The sequence below is a fragment of the Chanos chanos genome, chromosome 4 (assembly GCF_902362185.1).
Source record: "Chanos chanos chromosome 4, fChaCha1.1, whole genome shotgun sequence".
Lineage (NCBI taxonomy): Eukaryota > Metazoa > Chordata > Actinopteri > Gonorynchiformes > Chanidae > Chanos > Chanos chanos.
Window position 1 is genome coordinate 11784601 of NC_044498.1, and position 24516 is coordinate 11809116.

The 24516-nt window shown below is 38.3% G+C and overlaps 2 protein-coding genes across 2 annotated transcripts; both read right to left on the minus strand.

The window, feature by feature from the left end:
- Window positions 1-8815: 8815 nt before the first annotated feature.
- Window positions 8816-12783, minus strand: LOC115810138 (glucagon-like). Its single transcript, XM_030772064.1, has 5 exons — window positions 12695-12783; window positions 12120-12275; window positions 11683-11799; window positions 11006-11149; window positions 8816-8864 (listed from the first exon to the last, which is right to left on the minus strand). The coding sequence occupies exons 1-5, from the start codon at window positions 12781-12783 to the stop codon at window positions 8816-8818; spliced, it is 555 nt and encodes a 184-aa protein (XP_030627924.1).
- Window positions 12784-14280: 1497 nt separating this feature from the next.
- dpp4 (dipeptidyl-peptidase 4) lies at window positions 14281-24314 on the minus strand. Its single transcript, XM_030770614.1, has 26 exons — window positions 24226-24314; window positions 23965-24049; window positions 23025-23120; window positions 22818-22912; window positions 22531-22605; window positions 22386-22438; window positions 21807-21876; window positions 20213-20333; window positions 19836-19990; window positions 19529-19626; window positions 19182-19311; window positions 18947-18985; window positions 18757-18855; window positions 18352-18422; window positions 18141-18194; window positions 17763-17890; window positions 17356-17406; window positions 17122-17220; window positions 16953-17022; window positions 16645-16839; window positions 16197-16251; window positions 16003-16102; window positions 15739-15797; window positions 15560-15632; window positions 15228-15301; window positions 14281-14936 (listed from the first exon to the last, which is right to left on the minus strand). Exons 1-26 carry the CDS (start codon window positions 24235-24237, stop codon window positions 14844-14846), a joined length of 2250 nt encoding a protein of 749 aa, XP_030626474.1. The 5' UTR covers window positions 24238-24314; the 3' UTR covers window positions 14281-14843.
- Window positions 24315-24516: the final 202 nt, after the last annotated feature.

Consider the following 24516-nt stretch of genomic DNA (forward strand, 5'->3'; position numbering starts at 1 on the left):
CTGTATTTGTTGTAAGTGTTGCCAGTTCCTATATATTTTAATACTTATATTTTATGGAAGGTTTTAAAACAACTGTGCAAATATAGACGACAAAGTTGACATATATTTTGTTAAAACACGAATAATGTCTAGATGTTTAACATGTGAGGTCTAGATGAGTGTTGCCTATTGCTGTTCTCCTGCTGTTCTTGAGTACCAGCGGTCAAACATACAACTGTAACTCCTTACGTGAACCCTGCATGTTTCAGCATAAGGAGATTTTGTGATCTAAACACACAGATTATGTAACTGTGCTGATGGAAATCATACAGACAAGTGGTCACTTTGATAGAGATGCAATAATAATCCTTTTCATAAGCAGGGCATTATATCTTAACGTATATATCATGTCATAAAATGCACTTAAATCTGATATTCATCTGTACATGTTAATGTGTATTTTATTCATGTGTAAAGTATTAATGTAACATAAAAAAATGTCTATTTAATGTTTATTCAGACTGAAATGATTATGTCACAGAGAGAGAAAGAGAGAATATCTTCTTCATGTCAGAATAACTGTGTCTCACTTGCTGATTGTTGGGTTTGTTTAGAAACTGGTACTTTCATTTCGACTGAAAAGTATTAAATTCATTAAGAATTTTGAATAATGCAACATTTTGGTTTGATTCATTGCATAAATTCAGTATTATTTCCCAGGAGTTGTTTGCAGTGTAAATCACAACATCCTAAATGTATCATTCTAACTGTGATATATTTTTCAACATACTGAACGTGAAATTCAATAAACTGACTGGTACCTTATTTAATAGAGGTTAGGAAGTTCTTAAGCAGATTTTTTTAACTCTTTGAGTGAGATTTTGATGATGATGATGATGATGATACAGATTGATGATGTTTGTGTTCAAATAATGCTTTCTCAAAAAAGAGCATGTTTCACTCATGCATGGATACAACACACAACTACATGGATACAACATGGATACAGTGGAAGGAGGTCAAAACCTTTCTGTCAAGGTGAAAATTTCAAAGGAGAAAGAATGGTTGTTCTTCCACTTATACGAGCACACACACACACACCTGAGCAGAGACACATAGACACAAAACTCACTGTAACATGTGCGTCAACACAGAGCAAAAACTGCATACAGACTTAAACGCTAAAAATCTTTCCCCGTCTTCCTAATTTGGAATACTTGATTCGCTTTATTGTTTTATTTCCTCCACCACTGCATTATTGCTGCCAGTGTGGGACGGTGAGAACTAGGGCACTCAGTCTTGATGCAAGATTTCTCTAGATTTGCGTGCCATGAAATCCCCATTGATGCTAGGAGTCACTGAATATATTGGCAAAGAGCATGCTTCTGTCCGGGTGACCAGCCCAGAACACTGCCAGTTGTGTTCATAGCAACACACATCCCACCTGGTGGTAATGCCGAGGTTCAAACACTGGGGCGCGGTATCATTTTCACTGCACCTGTCCTTTTTAATGAAATGAAATGAAAAAGCTCAGCCTATGAAAGACATCAAAGATCTTCAAGCTGCAAATCTGAATATAACGAGAATACCAAATACTGACTAATTTTGCTTGTCTCAGTTCTCTTAATGGCAATAACTCCCTTTATGTTCCTGCTTTTAATTGTTACCAGGGTGCTCACATAGACAATATAAGAAATATAAAACAAATATATTCACCCCATTGTTCAGTGCAACATTTATTATGTCTTCACTCAATCAAACCCATCTGATCCGTGGCCATAAGAAAACGAAGCATTTTAATGCATGGACAACCATTGACATAATCTGATATATGTTTATTGCTGTATGTGAATATGCTGACCGTACAGTCTCACCCCAGCATAAGCATCAGCATCAGACTCTTCTCTTATCTCAGCAGACGAGGGACAAACTGAGACTTCTCCACAAACATCAGACACTCATCAAATAGACAAAAGGCAAACCATGAAAATACACACATACACACACAGCAGAAGTGCCTCAAAGGATTAGGTTAACTGGACCACATACTCTATTTACCACTGGTCACAAGGAGATTGTAATCCCAACTGGACTTTATGAAGAACAGAATGAATAGTGACATTTTTTTTAAATGTCATTGTTCAGCATCAATGCTCTATTAATTTGATAACCATGTAAAAGGACAATGGAAGGTTTGTGTGAGTAGCTCCAGTGCTACAGTTCCTAACACTAACCCAATTCCTTACCGTAACAATTTATGAATTTCAGCCTTACTTGCAGCATTTTTAAATGAAATGACATCTGCGAGGTCACGTTGAAAAATGAAAATTAGAATTGAAAATAGACAAATGGTGACCCCACTTGGACAGACGATGGAATTGCAGTTATGCCAAATACTGACATTTTCCCCATTAACATTGCTTTTCAATGGGTCAGTGTTTGGAAACTTTATGACATCAGTTTGCTTAGCACATCATTAGCATGTGCATTGGCCTATGAGACTCCATTACACTGTGTGCACTGTTGTCACAGACTTGGTGAAAATGGTCCCCTTAATCTTCCCACTACAGATGTCTGTTTCACAGTATTTGGGGCAGAATGTGTGGGTTCTTCTCTTGGTTAAGTAAAACAGTAGGGTGTAAGAGTCCAGCACAAAGTAATGTAATGTAAGACGTTAAAGCAGACAGAGTAGAACCAACCTTTGACAGTGCTAATCCCAATTTTACTCAAATTCTCACACTCACTGTACCTCCAAACACAGCACCATCACTGCAAATATCTATTTGTCCCAGAGTTAAAGATCATTTTTTAATATGTGTGGATATGTTTAGACCTTTTCAGACTGAAACACAGCTTTTATTGAAAAAACAGAGGGGTCTTCAGCAATTTGGTCCAAACGCTAAAACCCTGGTAGTTCATGGGCTTACTGGTCCCCCAGGCTATGACATCTGCAAAATGCAAATCAATTTTTTGAGTATTGCATCCTTTTGCATTCACACATTTTCAGACAATTACTTGTGAGGTACACTACTGGATGGGAGAGAAATTACTGTGTAGAGATGACAGATTACTGAACATGGTGAACCATTTCAAAACTTCAGTAAGTTACAGTTACAGTTACAATAGTTTTGTCACATGCATTCATGTTGAGTAAAACAGAACAAACATTATGTCAGTACCAACTGAAATACCATCTGATTAAAAACTACAGTAAAAAATTCCGAACCCTGACTAGGATAGATCAGCCCCTGGGTTATGGGTACAGCACAGATCCATTGTGCCACTCTGCTGTGATGCAGACCACATAAGACTAGAACCCACAGTCCACTAGGGCCTATTGTCAACTTAATCATGTAAATTATGTCCAATATACACTAGCTGATGTGGAATACAGCTCAATGATAAAAAATGACACAGTACTGTGAGGCATAGTTGAAGGAGTGAGAATGTGCTGAGGACACTGGATAGGTGGTCTCAAGTCACCCGAAAAGAGACTGATTATGGCAAAGGTTTTATGAAGTGATAAACAGTTCCTGTAAGTTCCTTTTAAATTTGTTTTAGTATAAAATCAGTGCTATAGTAATTAGAGCCAGTCTGATTTAAAAAAAAATGAACTGAAAAGGTAAGCTTTTGATTATAAGTGGAAAATTGGGAGGCATTCAGCAGTTTTCAAGGCTTTTGAAGGATTATTCCACCGTTTTGGAGTCAGTTAGAGGAAGAATATAATGATTCTCATCCATCTGAATCGTGTTTAGTAGAGGGTGCTCTCGCTCCACTGAACTCTGAACTGCAGGAACAGCATGTCTCAGTCACACCACTGGGCTTTCACACAGCCCACATGGGCGTAATACCCACAATCCACTGGGGTCTAAAGGAAAAGATCAATTTAATTCTCTGACAGATCAGTAATGTTCTTTTTTTCAAAAAAAAAAATTAAAATGCATAACAATATAGAACTTAGCGCACGTCCAATTAAAAAAAAAGGGAGAGAGAGCAGATAAAGTGAGTTTTCAGTGAAAAGTTGGCAGGCATTCAATTGGTGCCATTTTGGCGTCAGTGATGGCACTTATTCATCAGGAGTTTTTCCTTCTAAAACAATCTTTTTAGGACCCTTGGCTTAATATCAGCCAGGTGCAGGGGTCATCTCCAACGTCAGACCTCTGCCTAAAGGGCTGAGTCAAGTCACCCGAATTAAGTTTGGAAGACTAAGCATCGGAAGCGTAAAAACCAGGCTATGTTTTGCTGAGAATGCTTTTGGTCCATTGATTTCTGAGTTATGGGGCCAGATTGGCTTTCATCATTGACCATATGGAACAGAGTAGAATCTCCATGATCAGGGAGCAGTTGGGGGGTTAACTGCCTTGCTCAAGGGCATTTCAGCTGTGGATGTTGAGGGAGGGGAAAGCACTGTTCACCCCCTCCCCCCGCCCACGCTTTTCCAGCCGGTCCAGGGGGACTGAACCAGCAACCTTCCAGTCGCAAGCCCGCATCTCGAACCGTTAGGCCACAGCTGCCTCCCGATGTCTGCTCTGTTGACTGTCACCTGTCAATTAAGCGATGTCAGCACATTCTCACTCCTTCAGCAACTCTTTCTGTGCTGGAAATAATTAATAGAGGATAAGATGATTTTCAAAAAAAAAAAAAAAAAAGAACATAAGGATTTTAGCATGAGCTTGGCCCTTTTTGTCTTTGCAGACGTTTGTATTTCCCCTTCTTTCTTTTCTTTCAGTCTGTTTGCTTCAGCAGGATCAAACACCTGACTGGCAATACGTTTTTCATGTTTACCGCCCTGCCGACTCTTCTTTTTTCTTTCCGTCAGTTTGCATGTATCTTCATTATCTATGTTTTATACTCGCTCTTGTCTGAGTTTTCCTCTTTTTCACCTTCTGTCTGGTTTTGAGTGTCTTTTTGACTCTGTGTATAAGGTTTTGAGTGTCTTTTTGTTTCTGTGTACATGCATCTGACTGTTCTGTTGACTCTTGACCCTGACTTTGATGTCCTCAACTCTGAGCATTGCAGAGTTAGTCTCCATGGCAATGGTCAGTGGTACATTCCTGGGCAAATGCTGAACAAAGCTGATTGGTTCACATGGCACTTCTAGTCGCTCCCTCCTAAAGCATGCAGCAATGCAATCGTACGGTTAGTGAGGTATACACATAGTTATACAAGCATTTGTAAATTATGACTGGAGTTACCTGTTTTTTGCTCTCACTCCAATTCAAGTGCAAGTATGCTACATGTTTATTTATAGATAGTCATGAGTATAATAAATCACAACCAGCATTTATCACATTACACAGCAAATTCAGCTGAGAGCGTCACAAGTCTGTCTGAACTTTTTTCTTGATGGACATGCCTTCTCTCTCTCTCTCTCTCTTTCTCTCTCTCTCTCCCTCTCTTTTTTTTCTCTTTGCATCGATACTCATAGCTCCACCTCAAGAGGAATTCGGACCGAATGGAGCATATGACAGATGAGCTGGTCCAAGGTGGACAGTTATAGATACAGTGTGCAGTGGTTGTCAGTGATGTAGGTGAATTTGGGAAAAGGGCTCCTGTGAGCCATGCACGTGAGTAATCGTACATGTTCAACCGTTCAATCGCGCAATAACCTCCAATAAACACCACACCCTAATCACACCCAAATTCACATTCAGTCAGGGGCAAAACTTTCAGTAGAATTACCAACAAGCATGAGTCATCTTCAGGAATGAATCATCCAATCACTTTTATTTTCTACCTGTTCACTGTAAAATGGATTTTATGGATGTGAGAGTTTAATATATAATATATAATGAACTTCACGAATGACCCGTTAAAGCTCTTTCAATTTTTGCATGAGTATTTGGATAACGTGCTGACCTAGCAAGACAGCTGCAGGAAGTAGTTCCTCATCTCCCTGTTCTTGGTTTGACTGTTTCTGAGCGAGACTATGTTTGAGAGAGGAAACTGTGAAACATACACAGAACGGGACGAGGACAAATGTTCTAGGTCTCTGAAGAAACTAAAATGACTGAAGAGTCTTTCTGACATGGTCGATATGAAGAGGGGATGCTTGGAACTGTCAAGAGTTTTGGCAACTGTTGCAGCTCACAAATGCCTCCAAGTACGCTAATGTAGTGCAAAGAATGTTCAAAAGAATGTGTTGATAATAATGATCTTACTGTGTCTAAATATGAAGGAGTGTGCTCATACTCAGCGCACGGATATAACCTCTATAGAAGAAATATATAGAATCCCCCAATATTGTTTAAACCAGAACATTTGTTTGTGTTTTGTACAACCCCTTTTAACAAATTAGCATTCCAACGTTTTTCTCTCCAGTGTGTTTTTATGTAGCTCCTCTTTGCTCAGCCTGAGTAGAAGGATATCATTGAAATGAGACAGATTTTCCCTGAGTTGAAGTTCTTGGAACTTGAAGAGAATCAGCCTCTCTCGTTCTGCATAGATCTTACAGTTCTGAACCAGCAAAGAGAGGCCTATCAGCTTCTAGAAAATATGTTGAGGATGGTGGATATCTGCCTAGGTCAGCTCTACTTGATATGACACTGAGCCATAGTAAGGAAACACACTAAAGGAGTAAGAATCTCCACGATCTTCCAAAACTCGGCCCGGCTTTTTTTTTTTTTTTGCAATTTTCATTTGATTTGATTGTATTTTTTATCTTCTAAAACAGACAATGTTTCTACACAAGCAGAACCAAGTGTCTACACAAGCATCTTTGAACAGTGAAAAACAGGTTTCCTGAGACCTGGTAATGAATTTGTTGCTATAATCAAGAACTCCAGAAAAATAAGGTACAGCACATTCTTCAAGTCATCATTTGCTGTCTGACAAATGACATCTACTAGCAGGTGGCTTTTCCCAAACCTAATAGGTCTCTCCCAAATCACAACAAAAATGATCATCATCAGAGGTCCTGGTCTTCGAGTAATCCTTCAGAGCTCTCCTTTTGTAAACCTCACTTTTCGGGTAAACCGAATCCAGGAACAAAAGAATACAAAAAACACATTAAAAAATCAGGTATTGTTGTCAGCGTTTCAGATGGGTAAGATGATAAGTGAAGAGCTAGTACAAAAGTCGATGAATGGACTGAATGGAGAAGCCCATCACCCAGCAGGGAACGTCCTTCCTTTCTCAGTGGCAGTTGTAGCAGCTATCATTTCCACATTACACCATCGATAATGATCATTAAGCACATATTTTCTTTTATAGTGTTGACTGAGCAGTAAGAGATGTGTTGTGGTTACCAGTGGATTCTTGCCTCAGACTAAGGGTCCTTTTGTCACTTCAATGGGTGCAGTCCCACTACAGAACAAACAGAAATTTAACATCCTCATCACCTCATGTGAATCCCCCTTAATTAGTGGCAACTGTTTCTGACATTCAGTAACCCATTGAGTAGACATCTAAACCACAATCATTACTTCTTTTGTTTGAAATGTTATTTGTTATTTAAATGGCAAATGTCAACGATGTCGTGCCTTATTCGAGACCCTTGACCTCCTTAAGACAAAGCATGTGCATCCTATAGGCAGCTTGGGCCAAACACAGGCCAAACAGACGAATGTCTATGTGACCAGGAACAAGACATCACAAAACTAGGATGAGTTACGCCCAAAGTTTCCTTCCTGTCATTCATCTTATTCAATATCAGAGTTTCCCAACCCCAGAGATCCTTCTTCTGCTCCTCCCCAGCATCAGCACGCCTGGTCTATTAATCACCAAGACTAAATTAGCTGAAACGATGGAGTGATTTCCTTCGCAAGAATGAAAATGTGCGGTAAACTGGTGAGAGTAGGTCTCAATAGGAAAATGGTGTTATGTAGTCTGTGTATCAACCGCAACCATGTCAGGGGAACCGATTTCATCAAACATGAAGGCTTGATTTATTCTGCAACGGTGCTTCAGGATTTGGTGCGTGATGGCGAGAGAGGCTCTCCCATCACTCTTGATTTCTTTAAACGGCAGGTTCACCAGCACAGTGGTGACTGGCCTAATCTTTGATAGATACTTTGGTCATAATCAACCTGATGAAGTGCAAATGAACAATTAAAAAAATTGCCTTAAGCAGACCTTACCTTTGCCAAAACTTTATTCATGATTTGTGGAGAAAATGTTTGTGATGTTTGTCGGAGGTCTAGAGGTTTTTCAGAGAAATGTAAATGTAGTGGATGTAGTGGATGAGATGAGGTAAATGAAAATATTGAATCAAACGACATTTTATTAGTTCATGGAAATACTATACGTGGTCAACTGTGCCTCTAATGAGATTTTCTTCTCCACGTCGTCACAAAGGGCAGGAAACCGGGACATTCACCTCCACTGAATGACACACATAATATGAGCTATGAGCACTCAAGCTAAATGGGTAAAAGGGTAAAGTCTTCCTTTTCTGCATGTTTTTCTCTGAATATGCTTTATCACAACCTTGTCACAGTCCCACAGTTCCCAAGCACTTGGTGAGAGGATTACAATGTTTACTTTGGCCAAACTCTCAGACAATTACATCTCATCTAACGAGCTGATTGACCTAATCACAGAGATATGGAAAGATCCAATATGCTGATTCTACATGACAAATGCCAGGCTGATAGACAGTATTAAAACTCTGTAATGCAAACTCAAGGAGTCACTGCAAGCGCAATCTGAGTGAGCATGGCTGCATCGTACCGTCTAAAAAGATTCTTCGTGTCCTTATTTCGTAATGTTTGATTTGAATAAAAATGAGAACTACATCCTCTTTGTCAGAGCCAGTTGGTAACATTTTTGACTTGTAATTCACAAATGCAACACTTGTTCATATTAAGACTGCATTTGGACAGCAAGGGAAATTGTATCAGTCAGTGATGCCCTCTCCACTGTCCATAAGGCCGAAGTCACACCACCTACAGTATAAAAGAGAATCGTGTCATAGACACACGTCAAGATAACGAAGTGTACAAGTCAGTATAGATGTGTCTACCTACACAACACAATGCACAGTAAATCGCTGATGTTTCAGTATCGTGCACATAATCCGGAATATCACCCTCTGCTGCAAGGTCTTCACTGTAGCCTTGTAATTAATAAATGGGACCAGATTTCGCAAAATGCTATATTTAGTTTAGTGCGTGTACTTAGATTCAATCACTCTCTTATGAAATCAAAATAAGCAAAATGTCTATGCAAACAGCAGCAGACATTATGTCTTACTACTTTTTCACTGTGTGGGAGTTTGGAGTCTGGCTGGAATTTACAGTTTAGAGTAGGAGTGTTTGTTAGCTTATCTCTTCCACAGCCTGTTTCAGCCTGTGAAGACGAGAGCTCTTGGCAAGGGCCATGGCACCTAAAACAGGAATAGCCAACAGATGGGGTAGCTGTTAGCATGAAGACCTCTGTTCTTTGATGTTGTCAGCGCAGTTATCGCGATGTGTCAGTTAAATTCTTTGTCATCAATGAATTGAGTATAAATACATTGGCCATTTTTAAAAGGATTCTTGGACAGCTTCTCAGACTTTAAAATTATGAATCAGTGAAATTATGTGTACATTGGAATTATGGATGATCTTACGCCATGTAAAAATATTATTTTTTTTTACAATTTTAAATGATTCAAATGTTCAGAATCCTCTCAAATGAAAGCCTCCATCAAATGCTCAGAGGGCAAAGTGTAAATGCATAATGCCTGCTTTTTTAAGTCACTCAAGGGGAGAAAATGCCAACCCCTTAATTTAACCCCCTCAGTGCAAGCAATACCCAGCCCTAGACCTAGACAAAATACAATATCATAGGGTTTTTCAGATATTTAAATGGTCAGTGTATGAATTAAGTTTACTGTAAACAAGTATACTTTTCTTGTAGAAGATACTTTGGGTGTCATCAGTATAAAGTGTGCAGATAAATCTAAACTTAAATGATAAATAGTTTTGAAATGACAGTATAAGTATCAACATCTGCATCCAATCAGGAGTTATTTCTTAAAGTCAAGAAGAACACAACGTTCAGCTCTACAAAAAAATTTTAATTCCGACCTTGTGAAGGTGGATCATACAGACTATATTATTATAAATCTTAAGACCTGTTGTAAGTAACACTACACGAGTACCAGAGCACTAAAAAGCTGTTGAGATGTGGTCAACTAGAATATCAATACGTATGAGCGACTCCTCAGGTAACAACGTCAAAGAATGGCTGATATTGATTTGGTTCAGCAGAATGACTGCTGGGTTTTCTCTACCGGAAATCAGATGTCAACACTACTTATTCAAATGCGCACAGACATGATAAACATAAAGAAAATGTTTATTTGCAGAGCAGGACACTGTTTAGCCTGGCATTTTGATACAATAATGGCAAATTTAAGTTCTCTCTAAAGCAACCTGAGAATCTGGCACATATACCTGAGTTCAAGCATGTTCTTTCAATATTACAAATATAGAAAACTATTCAACTCAATAGAAAAATATTTTCTTAAATTGGCTTACGTGGGGTACCACAGATCTCTGGAAAACAATAAATAATCAATTATTTATATCACAGTGCACAACTTAAAAAAAAAAAAGAGAGAGGGAATATGGCTAGTGATTTCCAACGTTGATGCTAAGCAATATGGCTTTGTGTGACGTGAAGAATGCAGGCTTTCCAGCTGTTACAGTACTCAAAGATTCACCCAACCGAGGAAGCACATCCGCTCTCATTGACTCCCATCTCTTTTGCTACAGAAGGAAAAAAAAAAGAAAAAAAGATTGAGACCCCACATGTTACCATACCATTCTCAAGAATAATCTACCCACAAATCGTCCACAAAAATGCCTGCTGTACTTCTGCATTGAAATTGTGCATCTAAATAGCGTGCTAAAATTATTCTGCAGAAACACGGAGTAACAACAGAGTAAACCCACAAAGATGTTATGCTGTATTGATCCGTGCTGTTTTAATGTAAATACACAACTTGATGGACACGTTATGTATAAGGGGATTGTGCATTGTGGTGAGGTATTTGTGGTCGAGCCACTGCAATAGATGTAGGTTAGAGTTCAGTCATTACCTTGCTCCTGATGGTTGTGAGTTCATAACCCACAGTAAATACTCCTTTGCTGCCATGCTGTCTAGAACTTTGTTCACATCACTGGTGAAACTGCCATCTACGTGTCTCCTCTGCATTGTGCTTTCCCATATGTCCGCCGTAGGTCTAAACAAAGACATCACACAAGACAAACACCCCAGTTAGTCTCAGACCACAAGCCATGCAGAATCACATTCGCAGAATGATAGTCCAATAAAGAAACATTCCCAGGATTCTACAGTTTATGCAGCTTTGTTTAATGTCAGGCAAGAGGCAAGAAAGATCAGCATAATCAAAGTGAAGCTAGATTTCAGGAGTGATGATGACTAGAATTCAGTAGTGCTGGAAGATGCTGAGTGTGAGTGAATTAGCATATCAAAGTCAACGCACTCAGAAAGAAGTGATCTGGGCAAATAGCAAAAAAAGAAAAAAAAAACCCCACAGGACCTCATTTCAGGGTGATTTATTTGCATGATAAGCTTGGAATGAAATAGACAGAAGGGTAAAAAAGAGACAGGTCTTTAAAGAAGACAAATTATCTGAAAGAATTTATTCCATTTTTATCTTTCTCTCTCTCTCTTGCATTGTCTGCTTTGGTAAAGTGTAATACTGTTGGCTGGCTGGCACTTGAGCAGGTAGGTGTATGAGGATATTCCTACTCTCGTTTCTGTTGTCCAGATTTCAGCCAGGAGACAAAGTCTTGGGCAGCCTTGTCCTGCAGGTACGAGCTGATATCGCTTGTGTAAGTTCCATCAGCGTGACGTTTTGCAGGGCCTCTGTGAGGAAGAAGAAAACATCCGTCAGACAAGATCATATATCATGCCCAACATGTCTTAACTATCAGTATATACTGAAAATACAATTTTCTGTTAGATTGTATTTCTGTTGCTGTTTTGACAAATTGCACCTTATTTTGTGAACTGTTATGATGTTTCTTGGAACTCTTTTTCAGGGACTTTAATAGGGGAATAACTATGAAAAACGTGATAAGTAATCGTAACCTCTTTGTCTGTGATGACTTAGCTTGTATGTGTTAGCCCTGCGGCCTTTCTTACGCCGTTTTCACTGCAGAAGTCAGGCGTGTGAACACACTTACCCACTTCTCTTTGAGTTCATCAACCACTGCACAAAGTCCTGTGCCCTTCTTGTCTCCAGGTATTTGCTGTAGTCATTTGAGAAGGTCCCCTCTGAATGTCTTTTCACATAGGGGAAGTCCTCGCTTTCTTTGAGTAATGTGGTTTCTGTTTCAGTGCTACAGTTACAAAAGACGATATGTGAGATGAGTTGCATATCGATAGCTGATGAACACATTTCTGCCTACTGCACTGACCACAATCAGCTCGTTTGAGACTAGTCATGTAGGCTCAAGCTGAAGTTCCTTATAAAATGCCTGTTACAAATTGACCTGTAACAAATGAAAATCCTATATTTTACTGATTATAAGTTGTTGCCCAGACACAACTGAACAAACTGCCCAGTTGTTGCTTAGACATAACAGAATAATTAATCTTTTTTAGAAATGTAATGCAACTTTCATTGTTGTAATTACACCATTATAGTTAACACTGTAATAAATAAAAAGTGGAACATAGGCTATCTTTGACTATCACTAAATGAATTGATGTGCGCTCTTCACTGAATGGATTCCAGCGAGCTCTTTGCAGGTCTTACCTGGTGTTGTCTTCATGTAATGGGACCTCCCAGCTGCTTTGAACGATGGTGAGGAGTAGAAGTCCAACAAGTGAGTGGATGCCTTTCATTTTTAGATCTGTCAAAGGTATTACACACACATACATAAAAAGACACACCGTTACATGTAAATCTACCCCGCTGTCTCAAAACATAATACTAAATACGCCTACTAATTCAACAGAGTGAACAGCTTTTGAGGAGCAAAATCGCCATTCCAGTTAAAAGTTTAGCCCGCCATCACATTATCCCGAGTCTTCCAACTCACCAGGATGTTGGTGTCGAAATGATGGAGATTAGCCTGGACGCGTGTGAGTTAGCGTGTTCCTTGGTGCGAGTCTTGTTCTTGATGTCTCGCAGGCGCTGCTTTGTGGTCTTCTGCCGGACACCTTGGCCTTTTATAGCAAAGTCTAGCCGACAGGTTTGCTGTCGTAGGTTGGCACACACATCCATACACACGCATGTTAAGCTCATGAGTTACTCACAATCCATTACCCAGGTGTTTTTTTTATCACTGGACTTGATAAATGCAAGCTCTCTGTTTGTTTAAAAGGAGGATGAGTTAGCGTGCAGAAGAGATAAGAGCTGTCACTAAGATGTGGAAAAGTAGGATGCCATCCTGTTAAATAAAGGAAGAGAAAAATAAAATTAAGAGCTACTGTATGATGATTCTTAATGATATTTACAGCATCTCGGGTGAGCTGAGTCATTTGATGATTCACACTGCATCACATGTACTGTACTTTCCACTTCAGCATCAAGCACAAACTGTAAGAGCCCTGGGCGAGAAACTTTCATCTCGCAAAGTAGAATCTTCCTGATATATGACAGAAAAATCCTTAATTTTTTCCAACAAATCTTCAGTGTTGCAATATTTTTTCATAGCACATACAGGATACTCAAGCCCGCATCCGGAGAAAATGTTCTGTTCTCTGCCACATCCGTAACTGCAGTCTGCCCTCTCCTCATGTACTTTCAGCTATAGGCATTAAACACAAAATAACTTTTTATCTGAAGTTAAAACACATATAATGTTAAAGGTAGTTACAGAAGATCCTATAAGATCCTATATCGATATGAACGTACGTAATAGCCAAACTGACATTCCGACAACAAACAAGAGGGAAGAACTCCACTCAGCAGGGACACCCTGAAAAGCAGAGTTCTGTACATAGTGATATATATATAGAATGTATATGGTTCTATATATAGTGCTATGGTATAGTATTCATAGTTTGGAACAAATGCCAATTTAATTCATTTTGAATCTCTGGATTGTTTATGAGTACTCATCATTTTACTGATTAGAATCTAATTCATTCTCTGAATGTCCTGAATCAAAGTGAGTTTAAACCAACCCTGACTCTATTTCTATATGGTCTGGATGCAAATAGTATGAAACTAATATTAGCATGTGAACATCAAAGGTCCTGATTTTATTACTCTTATGGTTGTGATTTTGTTGCTATGCCTTTGGACAGGTGTAAAGCTCACCATGAATCTACCAGTGCAAACAAACAAACAAACAAACAAACAATTCAGTGTTTAAATATTTTATTTAATTTCGACCAACTTGATTTAACAAAACTGTAACTTTAACAAGGCATATAATTCAAATACATGATAAATTACAATAATTGCATAGTCCATTACGGTCAAGCGTATACGATGGAGTGAAGCTGACAAATGAAAAAATGGCTCATGTTTCACTTTCTCAGTATACAGGTAAACTGATATAAAAAAAAATCACCGCACAGAAGGCTTTCCAAGTTGTCTTTGTTTTATAAATCAAATATAAAATGAACAGACGACAATGAAAATGCGCTTTTCAGTTTGATCATGTCCAGCAATTTGTTTTTGGCTCTTCATGCATTGTTTATTTATTTGTTTATTTTGTTGCTTTTGAATGATAATTGTGTAATAAGGCAATTAGTTAACTTGTTCATTAATATACAGAAGTTTCAACCACATTTTAGAATATATTACAAGCCAGAGACACTCTCCACACACGGTATTCATAATTTTTGCAGTAATAAATAATCTATGTTCAGTCAACACTGATATGACTGAAAGAAATGCAAAAAATAACATATTGTTTGTAGAGAGAAATCTCAGTTCTCAGCACCTCTTTTCAGGCAAAACATTTTAGTAGGAAGTGGCTCATGTGGGTGTAGACATGCTGATTGGCTGAACCTCCCAGACCATGGTCCTCATCAGTATACCACTAAAAGGAGGAAAGAGGGAAAGAGTTAATAAGAGCTTAAACACGCCATTTTTGAATATTCTGGTCTAGTGAGCTGGTGCAGCTCAAGCAGAACACAGCATTGTATTGAAATGTGAAGAGGACCTGATTTACAAAATTATATACAGTGCCCCGTTTTTATAAAGTGACACTCACACATCTTTTTACTGACACTGGACCGTGTATTTTTGAGAAATGCTTGAAAAGAAGACTGTGCCAAAAAGGCACTCTACCCCAGTGCACTATAAACCCATTACACTGCCAGTTATTTACCATGGCCTCAAAGTCCACCTGCTCATCTACAAGTGCTTTGGAGATTTGAGCTGCCTGCTGGAAATGCACGTTATCTGAAACATAACACAAATAAAAAAAAGGAGAGGTTACATGCTGCCAGTTTTCGAGCCACTCAGATCACGTGTCTGTAATGTTGATGTGAATTCTGCAAACAGAGCGGTGCACATGAAGACCATAAAATCATCGAATCAAATTGCTAGGTTTTCGCCAAATGAAGATGCACAAATTAAACCCAAAAACTTTCATTGAAGTCTACCGTTACTACACATTCCACAGTGATGCATGTGCTGCATTTGGAAAGAGAGTTATACCATCAGCTGTGCCATGAACCAGCAGGTACTGAACAGATGCGAAATTCTTGGCTCTTCCCGTCACAGTGGAGCTCTTTGGAGGAAGTGGTCAGACAGCATAATTCATAATCAATGAGTCATGTTATGTAATAACGTAGAGAAATGGTGAAAGAATGTTCATTACGTTTGGAAAAACTTACAAGATAGGACTCTCTGTTTTCAGAAGGCTGAAGCATGTATCTCTCTGTATAAATCGTGTCTAATGGATAGAAAAGGTAGAGCATATATTATATGTAGGAGTGAGTCATATATCCTGTAAGTAATATTTCAGAGATTTTACTGTGCTACAGGTTTTAGAAATCTGTTTTTAAAGGAGCTGTAATTACATTTTCAAAAGAAATGTAGGCAATGTTTCACAACATGTAGTGAAATTGAAATTAATAACTGAAACAATATTTTCATACCATAATATTCCCATTTGGAAACCGGGGCAACTGCCATGCCACACTTGAAAACCCCACTTCCTGCTCCCAGAACCATTGAAGTGACATAGCCTCCATAAGACTGAAAAATACAGTGCGACCAAAATTATGAGGTTATTATGACTGTCAGGGTAACCACATGAAATCTTAGATGTCTGTAGATTAAATAATCTTACCCAACCCCAAATGGCAACTCTTTCTTTATCAATAAAGCCCTCGTCTATGAAATGCCTAAAAGTGGGAGCACAATATTATTGATTATCGAAATTATGAAATACATATGAAACACATGTAACACAGCAAATAGTAACATAATAGTAACATAATGTTCTGAACACCAGGTTTGTTGCATATTATGTAATAAACTGGATAGCATGGAATTATCATGGTGCTCCACAGTGGGAGATAAGAATATGTTATTGTGTGACTGAGTACATGCACCTTCCTTTAAGTTACAAGCTGTCTAAAGGTACTTCTGGTCACAGCATCCATACTAATAACCCCAGTCATGCAAACTCTTTTTATTTTGCATTCAAGCTTTCAATTTCTCAGAATGTTTGGGTCACTCAAGGATATTTTTTTTTTTTTTACTAATTTTAGGGTTTGATGGGTATGTGAGATTACCTTGCAGCAGTTATCTGATCTTCCACTTCATAGGTCCCTAGCTGTTTGTAAATTGAGTGCATTATCTTGTCTCCTTGGTAACCACTTCCTCTGCCATCAAAGCTGGCAACAATGATCTTCTCTGTGCTGGCAAGGTATGTTGCCCAGTTCAACCTGTAGCGAAAATCAGACTTCTGGCTGCAAGGCCCTGCATAACTAAATTCCAGAGGAAAACACAGAGAAAAGGAAAAAAAATTAATATACACCTACCATCAATAAAACTGGTGGTACTTAAAACCTCATATGAATGAAAATATAAGCCTTCTCACACATCAATTAGCAGTGGGTATTTTTTGTTTTTGTCAAATCCTGGAGGAAGAGTCATCTGATACCACAGGTCTGTAAAAGAGATACAGTCATGTCATTATCACAGTTAACCAACACAGTATTCAGAGGCATCTCATCATTCAATTCACCTCTCTTTTTTCACGGTCTTACCAAATTCTCCAATCTTCATTGTCTTGTGAATGACTGAGGGCATTGCAAAGTCCTTTAAGATGTTTTCCAGATGTTCATTTTCCTCCAAAACTTTAATCTCTGAAAAGGGCAATAATACACATTGTTCATAGGAAATCTTAGAAATCAGAGATATATTCATCTAGTTCATGACCATTACCATTTGAAGCTTTTGTTGTGAAAACAACAGTAGTCAGTAGTAGTAAGTAACTGTACCTGAGTCAGCACCGCTGTGGCTTCTGAGGGAGTAAAAAGGTAATCCAGGACCTTAAGAAACAGACAGTGGAAGTTAAAGCCAGCATTACTTAAAGTCCACGAATGTATCTGAGCCCTAAATATTTTTTGTATGTAAGTCCCTGTTGTATGCAGTTCTGAATATTAAACCTGTAGATGTGACAAATTTGTAGCTTTAACTTTCAGTACTATGTTGTAAAATCGTAAGGAGAGACACAATAAGGTCCTGCTTATACTCTGTTTATAATTATACAATAGCAAAAATAGTACCTAATATCAGTGCCATTTTATGCTTTTATTTTGTTTGTTTGTGTGTTTTGTTTGTTTTAAGGAAAAATTATCCCTGTCAGGCCAAATAATGCATGAGAAGGCACAGTTTTGAGACTTACCATAACAAGCCATGATGTAATATGTAGCATCGTGGCTAAATGAGGCGGAGTTATATTTACATCTTTCTTCCATGAGTGTACAGGTGAGACACACAGGACTGGAATATGTGGATCCCTGTATAGCTACCCTGAAACACAGAGAAAACAGATCCAACCACTGGGTCAAATTTTAGAGTGTTCACTGAAGAATTAAAAATATTATTTTAGGCCACCTAATGGAGGTATTATTATTCAATACATACTATCAATACACTGACTGATTGGTCAGTGAATAGACAGATAGATAGATAGATAGATAGATAGATAGATAGATAGATAGATAGATAGATAGATAGATAGATAGATAGATAGAATATAGAGAAATTGCTCTGGTCTTACTTGTAAACATTTCTTTGTCCAGGTTGACTGTTGTGTTCATTGCTCACATAAAATCTATCACAGGAAAAAAAATCATACACAGGACAATAAACGTTGAGTAGATCCTACATAAACTCACAAAACTAAACTGTTCGTGACATATGTCTATGAAAGTTAACATCATGACTGAACGTCATCCCTTCATAGGTCTGATTTGATATTAAAAACTTACAGAGCATCTTGGGTGACCTTTAGAATGCTAATGACCTCCCAGTTCCCTGTAGTAATGGGTGTTGCCCTGCCCTGCAAAGAGATCATCAGTTAATTTAACTGTAAGTATACATGGTAGTGTCTGGAGCTCTCAGTGGTCACAGCAACTTATTGTATATTTACTGTAGCTATGAACATGTCATTGCTGACAGGTGGAATACCATGATGTTACATATGGCTTATTCAAGACAATAATGCTACTGAAGATTCTTCCTCATTACAGTGCGATTTCAGAATAGTTCAAGTTTTTCCACATAATAGCTATTGCGTAATGAAACAACTATAAATACAACTCAGGGTGACAAAGGTCTATAACGTTAAATCCTCACAGTGCAAGAATATAGGAGGAGTCATAAAATGTACTTACATCAGTGACATGGTGAATGTGTTTAAAACCATTTGAATCACTCATGATGTGGTAAAAACTTTGGCCATCTTTTGCAAAGACAGGATCCGACGGTGAAAACTGAGGGTATCATAAAACCTTGCATTAGACAATGACCAGCAGAGATGACAAAAGCCAAACCGCAGAATTTATCTGTGAACACAATACATACCCGCCCAACCCAACCTGTCTTGCTTGTTTGGTCAAGTTTCTGTGAATAGAAATCATTAACAGTTAATTTAGATATTGTTGATGACTTTGTTTTTTGTTCCATTTTTACCACAATGTCTATTTGGTACATGTAAAGGCCTCTGTGATCCTGAAGAATGTTTTGTTCTGTCTTTGGCAATATAGTGTTTCCAACCTAGCAGTATACTAGAAATGATGGGAATTGGCTCTGCATGTACCGAAGACTCCCTCCATGTGTTTCCACTTCGCTCATAGATTTGTAACGTTACACTGCTCTGTGTTCTCCTCTGCCACTGGACCGCAATTCGGTCATCTGTTACCCATGTAACTGTGCTCAGGTAATGTTCACTGCAGAAAAAGAAAACGTTCTAGGTACAGAGCATTCAACTGAATTAGCATGATATTAAAATTCTCATCATGGTAGAGGTCACTTCTTACGGTGAGTATACATGATAATGTACTAAATCTAAAAGTGATTAAAATGTTATTAAAGTGAACAAACATATACATAGTACATACAATTCCAAATGTCGAAAATTCCTCATACTTATGTTTGATATCTTACCCTGCACCAACAGAGCTGGGAACCACAACCTCTGTTATACTGGAAACATTTGTTGCATCAACAACAAAAAGGCGAACTGTTGGGTTTGGGGTTCCAGGCTTGATAGAAGAAAAATAGACATTTCAACAAGAAGAGACAGAAAATACACGTTTAATGAATAACTTCAGGGTACATTAGAAATGGCGATTTAAAAAAAAAAAATCTCTATCTTTGTGGCATTTCAAGTCTGTACTGTGCACAAAAGACAAAAGCTTTTTTACAAGGACCTCTCTGACCTAACTGTAGCAATTTATGTGGCAGTTCCTACCTTTGGATATGGAATTAGAACCGTCTGTGGGTACTGATCTCCACCATACCATGAGTATTCAATGGTATGGACCTGAGAATCATTAAATTCAGCGTAGGCAATGTACCTTCCCCCAGGAGACCACCACAGAGCGTAGTTTGTGGAAAACATTTCCTCTGTAAAATAGCCAAAACAAGACCTTCCATGTGAGCCACTACGAAATTATACCTTTCCCTCTAATATCAAGGAAACCAGCAAACCAGCCAATAATGATTCCAGGTAAGCTCCTTGCATTGCAACTTTTCTTGTTTAAGAAATTGATAATGATTATTGTTGTAACTGTGACTATGGTAATTACTAAGGATTATGTCATGTCGAGATGACAATGCATAACTTGCCCTCATAAACCCAGTCAGGGACTCCATTGAGGATCTGATTGTGCTGTCCGTTGTGGGTAACTTGCTGGCGTTGTGAAGTTGGGCTCGTCTTCACATACACGTTATTCTCCCAAACAAAAGCCTGATTTTATTTCAGAATTGAACATCACGTTAGTACACTTACAAAAGTTTCTATTATGTGTAATAGATACTATGGGTGGTGCCTGTATGCCTGTGGGAACCTAGTCCAGTATCAGTGCAGTAAATCTAAAAGAGAAATACAGCGACAAGTGCAGATTTACAGGGTACAAGCAGATTACAGCTATGAGGATTTTTTTATCTGCTGGGCCACTTATTGGAAGAATGATTTTTTAAAAAATCCAGGCTATATAAGCATCATTCATATGTAGTGAGGTGTGCAAAATATTAAACACAACTGACAAACATGCTAAGAATTTTCTACATTTTCACTTATTCCATTACCAAGAGTCATAAAATTCTGCATACTACTTTGTAATTAGTTATACTACTTTGTAAACCAGGTTTGGTGAAAACTGCACAATGTGTTCATCAGATAGGGATGCCCACAGTTGCTGATTGGCATATGGCAGCAAAACAGTATAAAATGTTCAAATAATTATTGACTTAGATTCCACTGATTCCTTTAAGCCTAATCTGATGACAGGAGAAACATAGTTCTCATAACAAATTCAACAAGGCATAGAATCAAAATGGTGGAGAAAATCAAGTGGGAAATTAATTGATAAAACGTCCACGGTGGTACATTAAACACAGTTAGAGACATACTTTTTCAAGAGTTTGTATAAAGCTGTAGCAATGGTCTAATGGCCAATGGCCTATCAGCCCAAAATCTTAAATGACAGTATGAAGATGAATGATGCCTATCAGATATATGTGCCAAATCTAGTGAGACTGCACCAGAGACAAAAAAGACCATGCCCACTGTACCCACTGTAGATGCCAAGTGCCGTAGTTCTAAAACTTACAGTTTTGTTCCACATTACCTTGGCTTCTTGGATCACCTATTTACAGGTATATTGACTCATAGGTGCTTTTGAGTCAGTATGGTCAGCAGAATTGTGAGATAAGAGTTTATAACATAAAGGGTGAAGTGGCCATAAAGATACCGTTATGCCCTCCCTCCTCTCAAATGACTAAGAGGAGTTGCCAGAATGCTGAGTTGTATGAGAGAAGTTCTATGTTGTGATCTGGACAGGATCACCTTAGGGAATTTCAGACCACTTTCATTTCCTCTTTTCATTTCCTTTTTGGCAGGGAAATCACGCTGACTCTCATTTCAATTCACTGAAGCGTAGATTTTTTTTTTTTGAGAATGTACTGTGTGCTTCTGGCAGCGGCATCTGAGTATTTACTCTCTCTTTGTTTAAATAGGTTCTATGTACGTAACTACTCATGGAACTTCAATTGAAGCTACTTTCTGGGTTATAAGACTTGTGTTAAGAAGACGGCCCGCAGGCTGCTGAGCACCTTGATGCCATGAACTGGAACCACATCATTGTTCTCATGTCAAAAGTTAAAAGTAAGCACTGCTCCAGTGAACATGTTAAATATGGTGCATGTAACTTCTACTCACCAGTCTATTCCCAACAGGAGCCCAAGCAAGGTACTGGACTTCATGTGGTATGTCAGTGTTAATAAAGCCCCTGGAAAGAGATTATGATAATAGTAGCCCTGAGGTCAGGACATTTTTGTTGTTGTTTTGTCTGCAGTGATTACATTAATAATATTTTTGCACTGCTACCTCTGTAACCATCTGTTTATAATCATCTCTCCTGGTATTACTCATCATAACCACACTCTTTGACACATCAGTCATTTGCAACCAGTAGTGGCAGAGGACAATGTTACAGGTGACAGAGAAGGCTAAATGCAACAGGCACTAGCCTAAATATAAAACTAAGTGCAAATGGCTTAAATTGACGTAAACCAGATTAATTCAATATCATCCAGTGTTATGTGAGAGAATATATCTATGAATATATAACTATAGCTTCCATACAACTAAATATATATATATACACAACGAACGATGTAACAAACGATGTAAAAAACGATGTTAGTTTTCATTTCACTTTCCCTATTTTTTTCACAGTTTTTTCAAAAGGGATCCAACACTTGTACTGGAATGTGGAGAGCCATGAGGGGAACTTACGACATTGCATGGTCGTAGATTGAGTAAGAAGCCAAGAATGAATGTCTCCACAACTGTCAAAGTAGGAATTGTTAAAACATATTTAGATTTAACATGAGCAGTTGTGATAAGGTTGAGTTAATAATCAACATATTTGATAGAGTACCTTTGTGTAGTTGCTCATGAAGCATGTGAACATGCGATCTGCAGACACTAAATAATCGAATGCTCTCACTTGATCCTGTTGTATGACAGAGGACAAGAGCGTGTTGATAGATAATGTTATACGCAAACATATACACACACACCACAAACAAGCACAAAAAGAAACAGACACACACACACACATAGACACACAGAAACGCATGCACACGCGCACACACACACACCCACACACACACACACACGCACACACACACACGCACACACACACTTTTATCTAAAATATCTTACAAATTTGGAGCGACTGAGGAATTCACTGCTGTTTCCTGTCTCAACATTGTGGAGATAAACTGTGCCCTCCCTTGTTTTATGGAGATACTCTTTGTCTATGGTAAGAAGAGAAGAGAGGCTTTCAGTGAGGTTGCACGCATTCACAATGGGGATTTTTGATAACTGTTCAGTTTTAGACATTATATCATCCCAGTAACCCCAGGTTACCTGAAACCCAGCGCACACTGTATGATCTGGTTCTGATGGAGCTGTTGAAATAGTCATCTAGAGTATATGTTCTCTGGACAGTCTCTTTCTTGTCATCTGCAACCAAAATTATACACAGCACACTTGTCAGGCAGTGCATTCATTTGTATAGATAAACTTTGAGAGATAACCTTTGTGTTTTCCCTTTCACATCCATCTCAGTATCTATACCTACTTTGCATTCTTATAGAATGAAACGCTTACTGAATAAGTACTTTCATTTTCTGGGGATGATGTTTTGAACTAGGAACCCTCATGGCTTTGCTACATGCAAATTAAACTTCAATAACACATAAGTTCAGACTTCTTACTGTATTGCTTATTTATTATATTGCTTATAACATTGCTTATTTAAGGGATTGTTGGAAGCCATATGCCAGTTTACAGATATTCTTTTTTGACAAAGTAATGTGATTTTCTGTCACAGATTTTTTTCCTCTAAATTTGGACCTTTTGACAATCATCTTATTCATTTATAAGTAACATAACTTGAAATATTACTGATTCTACATGGCGCGAGGAAGCTGCACTTTTGGGCAAAGTTCACTGTTTTGAAATAATCAGGACCCTTAAGATAAGAGGGACAAAAATCGATTACAATCACGGAAAGAGAGGTATCATGATCACAGTAACATCATCCCTTTTTACGCACTAGAGAAATCACGCAGGAGATGCTCAGTGACGCATTACAGACTCAATCAAGTAAAGATCGATAGTGCTGAGGCCACTAAAACAATAAAAATGTGAGAAGAGACGCTCCGATGGCTGACAGTACATCAGCCATTCATTATGTAAGACTCCTTGAACAACTTCAACAAACCATCCATGAACCCATAATATTTAATCGTCGTTACATTAAAGACTCTATAGCCTTCCTTTGTAGCTAAGAAACAGAACCTACCGTTCAAGAATATAGCCGTTGGTACAGCAATTAAAGTAACGACAACAGCGATTCCCAGAAGGGCTAGAAGCACCTTACCGACCCCCTAGAAGGTGAAAACAGATTTTAATACGTACATTTTAGGTGAATGCTATTCAGTATATTGTGCGTAAACTTTGCATTAACTTTACATTCATTCACATGTTTTCATCAAATAAAGTAATCTTTAAGAATTTTACTCATACGTGAACAGAGTATTGAAAACAACGCGCAGATACTGACCGTTGCACCCATTACAACTTGTGTTGACTGAGGTCAAATCCTCTCCTGTTAAGAATCCGTGGGTTTTGCAGCCGACAGTCGGAAGAGACTGTACCTACACTGAAACTCTGCTGAACGTCAAATCTTCAAAAAGACACGAGAACAGCTGATTTTCGTGTTAAATATTATCTCGGCAAAGGCAGTAAAGGGGACAATAAAATAGCCAGGATTAAAGTTCGCAACGAACGTGCACCCCTCTCAAGAGTGACAATACATAAGGAAATGGCTGTTAATACTTGAGCGCCAAAGTTA

What these genes read in the sequence shown, in the direction of transcription:
- LOC115810138 (XM_030772064.1), bottom strand. Translation starts at nt 12,783, where the DNA reads ATGAAAGGCATCCACTCACTTGTTGGACTTCTACTCCTCACCATCGTT. An exon ending in TTACATGAAGACAACACCAG is followed by an intron (nt 12,276 to 12,694) that starts GTAAGACCTGCA and finishes TTGTAACTGTAG; the next exon opens with CACTGAAACAGAAACCACAT. An exon ending in TCACAACCATCAGGAGCAAG is followed by an intron (nt 8,865 to 11,005) that starts GTAATGACTGAA and finishes TTTATACTGTAG; the next exon opens with GTGGTGTGACTTCGGCCTTA.
- dpp4 (XM_030770614.1), bottom strand. An exon ending in TTCTAATTCCATATCCAAAG is followed by an intron (nt 19,627 to 19,835) that starts GTAGGAACTGCC and finishes TCTTCTATCAAG; the next exon opens with CCTGGAACCCCAAACCCAAC. An exon ending in AGGTGGACTTTGAGGCCATG is followed by an intron (nt 14,937 to 15,227) that starts GTAAATAACTGG and finishes TCCTCCTTTTAG; the next exon opens with TGGTATACTGATGAGGACCA.